At 43.1% G+C, this 12,518-nt stretch overlaps 1 protein-coding gene across 2 annotated transcripts in view; it reads right to left on the bottom strand.

The window, feature by feature from the left end:
• Positions 1–12,518, bottom strand: part of LOC126248481 (aspartate--tRNA ligase, cytoplasmic) — a 105,683-nt gene that overhangs the window by 27,011 nt on the left and 66,154 nt on the right. For both annotated transcript variants that reach the window (XR_007545492.1, XM_049949499.1), the window contains exon 9: positions 2,193–2,382. Coding sequence is in view for 1 of the 2 variants with exons in the window: in XM_049949499.1 (XP_049805456.1) it covers positions 2,193–2,382 (190 nt within the window). In the remaining variant the exon portion in view is untranslated. The remainder of the gene's footprint in view (positions 1–2,192; positions 2,383–12,518) is intronic.

Below are 12,518 nucleotides of genomic sequence, written 5' to 3'. Positions count from 1 at the left end.
CGCCCTAAATGGATTCCAGGGGTGGTCCAGGCTCTTCGCGGCCGCCGGCTTTGTGAAATACGTACGGATGATGGCATGGTTGTTCGCCATTACGACCAGATGCGCCCACGAGTGGTGGCCACGCCGATGCCACCGCCCCTTCTTTCGCCTCCACCACCCCGAGAAGCCATTGCTGTCGCAGCTGCCGATCTTCCGTGCGTGTTGCTGCAGCCGATGTCGCTACCGCTTCCGAGTACGCTGGAACCGGCCCCAGTCGCGACGCCGCCTTCTCCGGGACCCATCTAGCCGGAGCACACCCCCAGGTCCACGACACCTATGGATGCTGCTCCGGAGTTTTCACCCATCATCTCTTCCAGGAGGCACATTCCACGCACAAGCTTCCGTCCTGGACATTTTCGACCATACTCTCGTGTTTCTCCGTGGGATCTTCTCGGGGCCTCCCAAGAGGCCATGGATGTCTCCGCACTGTCCGTGTCTCCAAGGAAGTGAGTGTTTTTTTATTTTCAAGGGGGGAAAAGTGTTGTGACAGTGCCACGAGATTTAAAAGTGCCGCGACGTCAGTACGCGAACACGGCGATAGAGGCGCTCCGCAGCTTGGCCGAGCACGGGAGCGCCACCGAGCTATGATCGGCACCGGCCGCATGTCACGGCACGGCAGTCGAATGACAGATACGGAGTTAATTAGCATGTAACCCGCTATTGTTTCTACTTTTGTATATCCACGCAATTTATTAGTGATTAAAGGTTATAACAAAACCAATGATGTATCGAAAATGTTGCTCTCTAAGTGATAACGTCAACAAAAAGTAAAAATCTACTTTAAAAAATAAAAGTGAAGCTTTCCTCTGCCTACTGAATAAGTTCACACAGCCAGTTACAAGAGAACTTACTGTTTACATGGAACTCAAACCACAATGCAGGTTGTCTTCTTTCCCATCATATAAAAAATGTTACTGGAAGTGAAAGATACATTGTATTCCAGTAAAACCCTATGATGTACAGAGATTTGAATGTAGAACCCTTGGATTTCTAGTAAGGAGTAGTATAAAAGCAATGAGATACTACTGAAAAAACTTTCTACATTTAATAAGGGGACACCTTCTGTTCAGAGAGATTAGCGGCCTTCCTTTTAAAAACAGTTCTTCTGCACGACAGTTATGATAGGCAGTTTCAATCTACACGGCCATCTTCAGATCTATGCAATATTTACAATCTGTAAGTAATCTATGATAAAATTAAAATATATATGATGTTCACAATTATTCAATGCAATTCAACTATTATTCTAATTTTCTATCCTCTAATCTGGGTTAATTTAAACGCCATACCCTTTTGCCTCCTGATATTTTGTGATAATTTCTTAGTGGAGTGCAGCAAATGATTAGTGCTGTCACCTAAAGGTGGGCTTCAGTCTAAAGCCAAAAGTGGGGGGAAAAAAGTTCAATAGCAAAGAAATTGCTTGTTGTTCCTGGCTTCAGTCACAATTTTAACCTTTAAAAGTGCTCTAAACTAACAATTTTTAAATGATACATTGAATTGTTACAAAAGTCTCTGTGCTAAAGCAAATCTCCATGCAACAGAAATGCAACTTTTCTCATTACTAAGAAACTATTTGCCATACCATAATAGTGCATGACTGTTAACCAAAATGCAATGCTAGGACAATTTTTGTCAAAACAGATCAACACAATGGCAGTTCACAAACAGTATACTATAGACCCGTTCATGCACTCAGTGAGATAATGGTACAAGACTGAAACAAACGAAATTAGACTGGTGCTACAAATTTGTGTACTTTTCAATACATTCAACTGGTGGTTGGCAACTTCAAAGTACAACCCATGTCATTCAACACAAGCCAAGAGTGAGTGTGTGTGTGTGTGTGTGTGTGTGTGTGTGTGAGAGAGAGAGAGAGAGAGAGAGAGAGAGAGAGAGAGAGAGGAGGGGTGGGGGGTGGGGGGAGAGAAGTTAAAATACAGAAGCAGAGGTAACTACAGAGGAATATGATGGTTAAAATTATTTTGCGTGAGCTAACTGAATAAAACAGAACTGATAAAATAACACACATACGAGAACAGATAAAAATACTATTTCATTTAAGATGCAAAAAATAATTTTCAATACATCTCACTTTTACAAAGGATGTGTATGCCTGCAAATATGTTTTTGGAAATAATAGAATACAAACTTACTTTCGCCTTAACTAAGCGTCCCAGTAATTTCTCATTAGTAGTACTAAGATCATCCTCATCCCCCATTTCAACTCCTGCTTCACGTAACATCTTCACACCTTGACTAAATTCAAGTTTCAGAGGTGGATCAATAAACCGAAATGGTTCCACAGGAAACTGTTGTGCTACAGCAGCTATTTCATCAGCGTAACTGTGAGAGATTGCAAACAATTAAATTAATGGTATGTAATTTTAAACTTATAAAAATATAGAGGTGGTACACACAGTTACAATTCCCTCTACACACAATTAGAGACAGCATTCAATAGAATGATACAGGACTGATAAATAAAGTGTTTTGATTCAGGGTGCTACACATCTTGATTCTTTGTGTCTTAACTTCAGTAAATTAGAAAAAACACACGCACACACAAATATTATATATAGTTACTGACTGTCTTTTTTTCATTTTTCGTCAACTGTTTAATTTCTGGTTGTAAGTTTCAAAAATATAAAGCATAATATTGCAACTCTTCAATTTTACACATGCGTCATACACGTGGTGCTTCATTGGTAAAACTTCTACACATAAGGATGGGCTCACATCACCTACAATGAGGTAAGCTTTCACAGAACAGAACTGTTTTCATTGTAGTCTTAAGTTCAAAGACTAGTTTGATGCAACCCTCCACACTGTGCAAGTCTCTTCATCCCTGCACAACTATTGCAACTTATATCTACTTGAAACAGCAAGCTGTAGTCAAGCACCTCCCCTCCCACATTTCTCTCCATTACGAAATAGATGAATACCTGATGCTTCATAACGTGTACCATCAACATCTCCTTTGTTTCAGTAATGTTGTCACACATTTCTTTTCTCCCAAATTGATTTGGTGCCACTTCATTAGTTATATGATCTACCGAGAAAATCTTAAATATTCTTCTGCAGCACCCTATTTCAAAATCTTCTAGTCTCTTCTTGCCTGAAATGTTTGTTGTCCTCTTTTCACTTTTGTTCAAGATTATGCTACAGACAAATACTTTCAGAAAAACTTAACAGTTTATATTAAATATCAACAAATTTCTCTTTATCAGGAATACATTTCTTGATATTACTAGTCTGGAGTTTACATTATATCTATTTCAGCCACCATCAATTATTTTGCTGCCCAAATAGCAAAACTCATCTACTATTTAATGTCTCATTTCCTAACACAATTTCCTCAGGTTCGCCTGATTTAATTTGACTGCATTTCCTTCCCCTCTTACTTTTGTAGATATTTACATTATAACCTTACATTATAACCTCTGTTTGTGTGTGTGTGTGTGTGTGTGTGTGTGTGTGTGAGAGAGAGAGAGAGAGAGAGAGAGAGAGAGAGAGAGAGAGAGAGAGAGAGAGATAGAGAGCAGAGCCCACTATAGGCCCCAGTCTATTTAAGGCTAGCCGAACTACGATCGGCCTCAGTTCTCTATGTGTATTGCTCCAGCTATCTGTGTACGTATTGGTTCCTGCTGAATGGTCACAATTGCTAACGGTGTTACAGAGGACATTTTACGTAAGTTCGTCAAACGGCAAGAATCATTCGCCATGGTGTTACATCACCTATCACAGACAATCAAACTCAGATACTTCAATCATTGGCTTCTGTTTTGTCTAGCCGGCACGCTCCTCAGTCTGCATTTGCTGCTGTTTTGCCCTCCGCAGCCCCCAAGGTTTATCCGCCTCCCTTTTCTATGCACGATGAGTCCGTTGAGTAATGGAATGTATACGAGAAATAACTGCGACAACACTTTCAAGATTTTGGGATTACTGACACTATTCCATGTGGGCCTTGCTCATTTCATTGATATCACCAAGAATGTATGAATGCCTGTATCAATTCACCCCTTTGCAGGATCTCGCTTTTTTAACATTTGATCAAATTTGTGAACTTCTTCCAAAATACTACAATAAGCACACCCATGTTAACGCATCCCGGTTTGAGCTCTACAGCTGGAGGAAGCAACGACATCAATCCCATCGAGCATGGGCCGCTGAATTCCATGGGTTAAGTTGTCACTGTCATTTTCTGTCCGATGCGCATAAACAGCTGTATGCTGATCAGGTGGTGAGAAATGCTATAATTTGTTTAGCTCCGGGTCGTGAGGCGCGAGAGTGTGCCCTCCATTGTGAAAATCGATACCTTTCCGAGTTTTTAGCTACTGCACAGCTGTCTGAGGTTTTGCGAGCTATGGATAACCAAACTGAGTCATGGTGTGAGGTATCAGCAATCCACCCCCCTCTTCCACACCAAGCTTCAGATAGTTCGCAGGTGGAAGATATGGTTCAGTCTGCACACGATCACAGTGTCAAGGCGGCCAGTCTTGCTACCAGCAGCAGCCGCACCAACAACGAAAACAGGCCAGTAAACAGCATACAAGTGGATATAGGAGCTGCGATAACCTTGTTAAACTCGCAAACTTATATGGATTCCGACTCCCCTCCGCTTCTCCCTGTGGCACAAAAGTTAGTACAAGGGCTGTTCAAAAAGTAAGTCGACTTTTCAAATTGCATGAGCAATGTAGATTCGATTATCGATGTTTTTTTTTTATGTTGGTACACATGTCCCGAACATTCGATCACAGTTTCAAGTGTACAGCAAACTTCATTTGTTTTTGACATATGGAAAGGTTAACGTGTTTTAATGTGCTCGGCAATTTTTGATTATTATAAAAAAATGGAGCAAAGAATTTGCATCAAATTTTGTGTGAAGAATGAAATCAGTGCTGTAAAAACACTTGAAATGTTGACAGTGGCATATGGTGAGTCTGCTCTAAGTTAAAAAAAATTTTAAAAGTGGTACAAGCTCTTCGAAGATGGCCAAGAAGGTGCCAATGACGAACCTCGCTCTGGACGCCCCAGCACATCAATAACAGATGATAACATCAAAGCTATGAAGAAAATTGTTTAGGAAAATCATTGAATTATCATAAGAGATGTTGCTGAGGATGTTGGCATATCGATTGCCTCGTTTCATGCAATTTTTTCGGATGTTTGGGCACGAGATGTGTGTCAGCGAAGTTTGATCCAAAACTTCTCAACTTTGATTAGAAGAGCCGTCACATGAGCATCCTCGCTGAGGAGTTCTTGAATGACATCAATGTTCCTGATGTGCTCAAAAGGGTCATAACTGGTGACCAAACATGAATTCATGGTTATGACATCGAAACCAAAGCCCAGTTGTCCCAATGGAAACATCTCAGATAGCCAAGACCGAAAAAAGCACGCCAAGATCGATCGAACGTCAAAGTTTTGCTCACTGTTTTTTTCAATTACTGTGGTGTACTGCACCATGAATTTTTGCCTCAAGGTTGTAGACAATAAAAGGAGTATTACATTGACATTATGTGCCATTTGCGAGAAGCAATACGCGAGAAACACCTGGAGTTGTGGAAAAACAATTCATGGCTTTTGCATCACAACAATGCACCTGCTCATTCATCGTTGCTTGTGAGAGATTTTTTGGACAAAAACAACACAACAATCATGCCTCAGCCACCATATTCACCGGACTTGGCCCCCTGCAACTTTTTCCTGTTCCCAAAACTAAATAGACCTATGAAAGGATGAAGATTTTCAACAACTGAGGAAATAAAAAACTACATTGCTGGAAGTACTCGAGGCTGTATCAAAACGTGCTTACGAGAAGTGCTTCGAGGATTGGAAGCAGTGTTGGCACAAGTGTATTGTCTTTGAAAGGGATAACATGAATATTGATGAATAAATACTTTTTCATAAAAATATAAAGTCACCTTACTTTTTGAATACACCTTGTATATTACAATAAAAAAGAATATTCCTAGTCTCGCGCAGTTTTCTGCCTTATTGACCAACAAGTCAGTAGTCTGGTCACTTACATTTCTTATTGTAGATAATGTGGATACAGAGAATCCTTTTCGATTAGATGCTTTTAAGTTGTTTGGTTTTACCATTTCAGATGAAATGAATTTAATGTCTGAACAAGTGCTGTACACCCAGTTAGATGCACTATGTTTTGAGTTTTCCTCTTCGTTCTCTCCTGGATTGGGGTGTGCTAACAATTTTCAAGCGCGCATTACCATGAAGCCACCTGCTCGGCCTCGTTTTCTTTGGACCTGTCTGATTCCAGTGGCACTAAGAGAACGAGTCAAATATGAATCAGATCGCCTCTCGCAATCTGGCATTGTTCATCCTATTGCATCAAGTGATGGTCTACCCCTTTAGTTACAGTAAAGAAACCATTGGGACGGTTTCACTGCTGTGGCGATTTTAACGTTTCTGTGAACTCACAAGCTATAGTGGATACATACCAGATACTGTGTCCAGATGAACTCTTTGAGAAGTTATCAAGTGGTCAATATTTCTCAAAAACTGACTTGTCAGATACCATATGTTAGTCGTCAGTACCCCTTTTGGCCTGTACCAATACTTGTGGTTGCCTTTTCAACATTTTTTGGAACAACTTTCAGTGTCTGTGCCAGGTTGTGCAAACTATTTGGATGCTACTGTAGTTTTCAGTGCCTCCACTGAGGAACATTTACAAAATCTCTGTAGTCTTATTTTCTGTCTTCCAGGTGGCTGTGTTGCAGTGCAATTTAGAGAAATGTCAATTTTTTCAACCTTCTATTGTTTATCTTGGGTTTGAAGTCTCTCATGAGGGTCTCAAACCCCTGCATCAATGTTTCCAATATTGTGTCACTTTCACGTTCTACTTTACCCAAGGATCTTCCATTTTTTTCTAGGCAAAGTCAACTACTACCGTAAATTTTTTCCTGGAGCACCAGCAATTGTGCAGCTCTTATTACATGCATTGCTGTGCAAAGGGACTCAGTTTCACTGGTCAACGGCTTGTCAAACTGCGTTTTGCACCCTTAAGACCATGTTGATGTCTGTGCCCTTCTTAGTGACGTACCACCTGGTCACCGATCACAAAGCACTGGTTTCCTTAATCAGACTACCTGTGTCATTACCAGATAAAGCAACATATCACATTCAACATTGGGCTCTTTTCATTTCACACTACGAGATTCATTTCCACTCTACAAATCAACATGCAAATGCTGATGCTTTGCCCAACCTGCCGGTTGATCTGCACCCAAGATTTGATGTGTTGGAATGGCTTTGTTCCCACAGTGACGTCACCGCAGAGCAGCCAGTTGATGGTTTTCCTGTAACTAGCATGCGGATCCCATTTTGCAGAAGGTCATAACAATTGTACAACATGGATGGCTGGATTCCCCACCTTCTCATGTGTCTGACCACTCCATAATTACTACATCTTTCAACACTGATTCTCTGTTGTGGATGGTGTTCTGCTTTTAGACATGGATCACGCGGCCACTCGAGTAGTGATTCCCTCAGTGCATTGTTCAGAGGTTCTCCATTTATTACACGCAGATCGTTGGGGTGTATCACACACAAAAGCATTGGTCCATCAACACGTGTTTTGGACTGGCTCTGATGGTGACATTACCCACCTGGTTGTCTCCTGTTCACAGTGTGCGACACACCTAGCAGCTCCCCAGGTGTCACTGCCTCCTCGGTTGATGCCATTGCATGCACGGGACAATATACACGTGGATTTCACTGCCCCCTTTCTTAACACTTATTGGCTGTTGACCGTTGAAGCATATTCTCATTTTCAATATGGCATTCACCGTGTTTCCACATCCACAACTGCTGCTGTCCCAGCCTCATCCAAATTCGTTTCACGCGAAGGCTTGTCCACAAAATAAAATGTCCGTAAAGGGTCCACAATTTTCATTGCAAGAGTTTGCGGCATTTTGTCATTCCCATGGTATTTGTCACATCCTCACCCTGGCATTCCATCCACAATCTAATGGTGAGGTGGAACGCCTAGTACGAACATTCAAAACTGAGATGAAAAAGTATGTTGCCAACTCTTCGTCCCACATTGCCTTAAGTCAGTTTCTCTCCTTGCTTCATTTCACACCATTCAGTGAGAAGAGACTGGTGCAGCTACTTCACACGTGTCAACTGCTACACTGCCTGCACTCTCCATCCGGACATCAAACTGTGCAATCGCTGCACCTCTTGCAGATGGGTCTTGCTGCCTGGGCATACAGTTTCGGACATCATTTTAAATGGATTTGAGCTGTTATCGCCAAATGCTCGGGGCAGCACCTCTGCGACATCAGCATGGAGGATGACTTCTGCTCAAGGCACCATGATCAGTTTCAACTTTGCTTGGACGGCTGGGCACCCCCCCCCCCCCCCCCCCCCCTATGTCACACCATCACCTCCGAGGTGATCCACATTGGGCAGCAGATCACTTGCAACTGCTGGTTCCCCACTTCTGTGCAGGCAATGGCATCCATCCTCTGTGGCCAGCAGTTCCTCTACTGCTTCTGACACCATCGTCACGGATTCCGTCACCTGTTCCTGAGCAGCAGCTGATACCAGTATCATCAACACCGCATGCACCAGCACCGGAGCCAATGTACGATGTCAACATGGAAAAAATTCACAATGTCGCTGGTGTTGCTGTATGGTTTGACACGGGAAGGTGGGCACAGAATCCATTCACACCCGAAGCACTCCAAACCATAGTACACTCCCATTGCAGCGTGACCCCTTAGCCAGAGCCCAGTGGACACAGAGGACAGCACAGACGTTCTTAAGAATCCGTGATCTCCTTAAGAGAGGAGGGATGCAGCAGTGACACGTGCGCATCCTTTCAAAGTGACGCGTGTGCGGCAGTACTATGTCATCCACACTCTTTCTCCCTTTCAACTATCAGCCCCCTTTCATGTACATCAACTATTATAACTGCTGTCTGGTTTCTGTAAAAGACTCACGCACCATCCTCACAGCTTTACTTCTGCCAGTAGAGCATTTGCCTGCAAAAGGCAAAGGTCCCGAGTTCGAGTCTCAGTCCGGCACACAGTTTTCATCTGCCAGGAAGTTTCATATCAGCGCACACTCCGCTGCAGAGTGAAAATCTCATTCCATGCCTTATTAAATTGGTAGTTCTGTAATTATCACACCTGTCAGCACCAACCTTCTCTGAAATTGAAAGTAATACGTTCATCATCTTCTTTCAGTCTTTGGGTATTTGCAACTGTCTCAAGTATCTTGCATGCTGGGTGGAATAGTTTTCCCATGATACGTTCCCTCAAGGATCTTAATAGTTATCAGGGAATGTGGTTCACCCCAAATACCTTGTTTTGATTAAGGTCTTTCACAGCCTCATTAAGTTCTTCTTGCAGTGTCAGCTCCACCATCTCAATTTCATACACTTCCTCTGCTCTTCAAGTTTGTTTCCTTTGTATAGTTCTTCTATGTATTCCTCTCTCTTTTCTGCCTTGCCTTCTTTGCTTAATATGAGTTCCCCACCTTAGTTTTTAATATCTGTACTGCTGCTTCTGTTTTCTACAAAGGTTTCCTTACTTCTGTAGGTGACATCTTTCTTTTTCATCGTCATGCATGCTCCAACAGCTTTGCTTTTCTGCTCTAGCAGTTTCTGCTTTGCTATTTTACTCTTCCCATCAATCTCAATTTTTAGACACATACACTCCTGGAAATTGAAATAAGAACACCGTGAATTCATTGTCCCAGGAAGGGGAAACTATTGACACATTCCTGGGGTCAGATACATCACATGATCACACTGACAGAACCACAGGCACATAGACACAGGCAACAGAGCATGCACAATGTCGGCACTAGTACAGTGTATATCCACCTTTCGCAGCAATGCAGGCTGCTATTCTCCCATGGAGACGATCGTAGAGATGCTGGATGTAGTCCTGTGGAACGGCTTGCCATGCCATTTCCACCTGGCGCCTCAGTTGGACCAGCGTTCGTGCTGGACGTGCAGACCGCGTGAGACGACGCTTCATCCAGTCCCAAACATGCTCAATGGGGGACAGATCCGGAGATCTTGCTGGCCAGGGTAGTTGACTTACACCTTCTAGAGCACGTTGGGTGGCACGGGATACATGCGGACGTGCATTGTCCTGTTGGAACAGCAAGTTCCCTTGCCGGTCTAGGAATGGTAGAACGATGGGTTCGATGACGGTTTGGATGTACCGTGCACTATTCAGTGTCCCCTCGACGATCACCAGTGGTGTACGGCCAGTGTAGGAGATCGCTCCCCACACCATGATGCCGGGTGTTGGCCCTGTGTGCCTCGGTCGTATGCAGTCCTGATTGTGGCGCTCACCTGCACGGCGCCAAACACGCATACGACCATCATTGGCACCAAGGCAGAAGCGACTCTCATCGCTGAAGACGACACGTCTCCATTCGTCCCTCCATTCACGCCTGTCGCGACACCACTGGAGGCGGGCTGCACGATGTTGGGGCGTGAGCGGAAGACGGCCTAACGGTGTGCGGGACCGTAGCCCAGCTTCATGGAGACGGTTGCGAATGGTCCTCGCCGATACCCCAGGAGCAACAGTGTCCCTAATTTGCTGGGAAGTGGCGGTGCGGTCCCCTACGGCACTGCGTAGGATCCTACGGTCTTGGCGTGCATCCGTGCGTCGCTGCGGTCCGGTCCCAGGTCGACGGGCACGTGCACCTTCCGCCGACCACTGGCGACAACATCGATGTACTGTGGAGACCTCACGCCCCACGTGTTGAGCAATTCGGCGGTACGTCCACCCGGCCTTCCGCATGCCCACTATACGCCCTCGCTCAAAGTCCGTCAACTGCACATACGGTTCACGTCCACGCTGTCGCGGCATGCTACCAGTGTTAAAGACTGCGATGGAGCTCCGTATGCCACGGCAAACTGGCTGACACTGACGGCGGCGGTGCACAAATGCTGCGCAGCTAGCGCCATTCGACGGCCAACACCGCGGTTCCTGGTGTGTCCGCTGTGCCGTGCGTGTGATCATTGCTTGTACAGCCCTCTCGCAGTGTCCGGAGCAAGTATGGTGGGTCTGACACACCGGTGTCAATGTGTTCTTTTTTCCATTTCCAGGAGTGTATATTCCCTTTTGCCTGCTCAGCTTCTTGTGTTTTTACATTTTCTCCTATCATCCATTAAATTCGGTATCTTGAGTGTTATCCAAGAATACCTATTCAACCTTGTCTTTTTGCCTAGTTGTTCCTCTGCTGTTTGCAGTATATCCTCACTCAAATCTGACAATTTTTGCTCTTTAGTGTTCTTTCCCCAGTTTCAATCAATAGTTACTTAATCATCTGTTGTACTTCTCAACAACATCTGTTTTTTTTTTTTTTTTTTTTCAATTTATCCAGTCCCAGCTCCTTCATATCTTACCTTTCTGCAATTTCTTCAGTTTTAATCTACAGTCCATAATTAATAAATTATGGTCACAGTTCATATCTGCCCCTGGAAATCTTCTGCAATTTAAAATCTGGTTTTGAAATTTGTCTTACCTTTACGTAATATATTTGAGGCCGTCTTATGTCTCTAGGTCTCTTCCACATACAAAACATTATTTCGTGATTCTTAAATCTAATTATGCTCCATTCAGTTTATACCAGGTGGTGTCCCAATTTCACTCCTTTGCCTCAGTCTGCTTTCTTCTATTTTCCCTTTATTCCTTTTCCTACTATTGAGTTCCAGCCTTCAATCACTATTAAATTTTCTTCTCCCTTAAAAATCTGAATAATTTCTTTTCCTTAGTCATACCTTTTTTCAATCAGTGGGAATGTAAACTTATACTATTGTTGTTTTTTTCTATTTCTGGAGCCATAGTCATGTAAAATTTTCAAAAGATATTTCTGCCATTTGACTGTAAATAAGGTGTTTATTTCACTATCTAGATTTTGGCCTTAGGCCATCTTCAAGTGTTACAATTTCAAAAATTGTCCAAGATGTGTGAAATCAGACAATTTTTGACACTGAACACCTGAAAATGATTTAAGGCTGAAATAAAGATAGTGACATAAACACATTGAATACAGTCAAATTGCAGAAATATCTTTTCAAAAATTATACTATTGTGGTGGATGTTGCCTTTGTACCTATCATGGCTGTGATAATGCAGTCGCACTGCTGTTCATAGCAGCTCACATGCAACCCTATTTTCTCATTAATTATTATACTTGTTTCTATATTATTCCTGTTTAATGTTGAGTTGATGATCTTGTACCCACTTGATCATAAGTCCCATTCTTCTGTCACCGCATTTCACAAATGTCCGCTATATCTAGCTTCAACTTGCCAATGTGTCTTTTCAAATTCTCTATTCTACCTACAAAATTAAAGGCACCAACATTCCACATTCAGACTCCTAAACACCAGTTTTGTTTTTCCCAATGATAACATCCTACAGAGTAGTTCCTGGTTAGAGAACTGAATGGGGGACTATTTTACTTCTGGAATTTTCCAAATG

The sequence above is a fragment of the Schistocerca nitens genome, chromosome 3, assembly GCF_023898315.1.
Source record: "Schistocerca nitens isolate TAMUIC-IGC-003100 chromosome 3, iqSchNite1.1, whole genome shotgun sequence".
Lineage (NCBI taxonomy): Eukaryota > Metazoa > Arthropoda > Insecta > Orthoptera > Acrididae > Schistocerca > Schistocerca nitens.
This window is presented reverse-complemented; position numbering and strand designations above follow the sequence as displayed.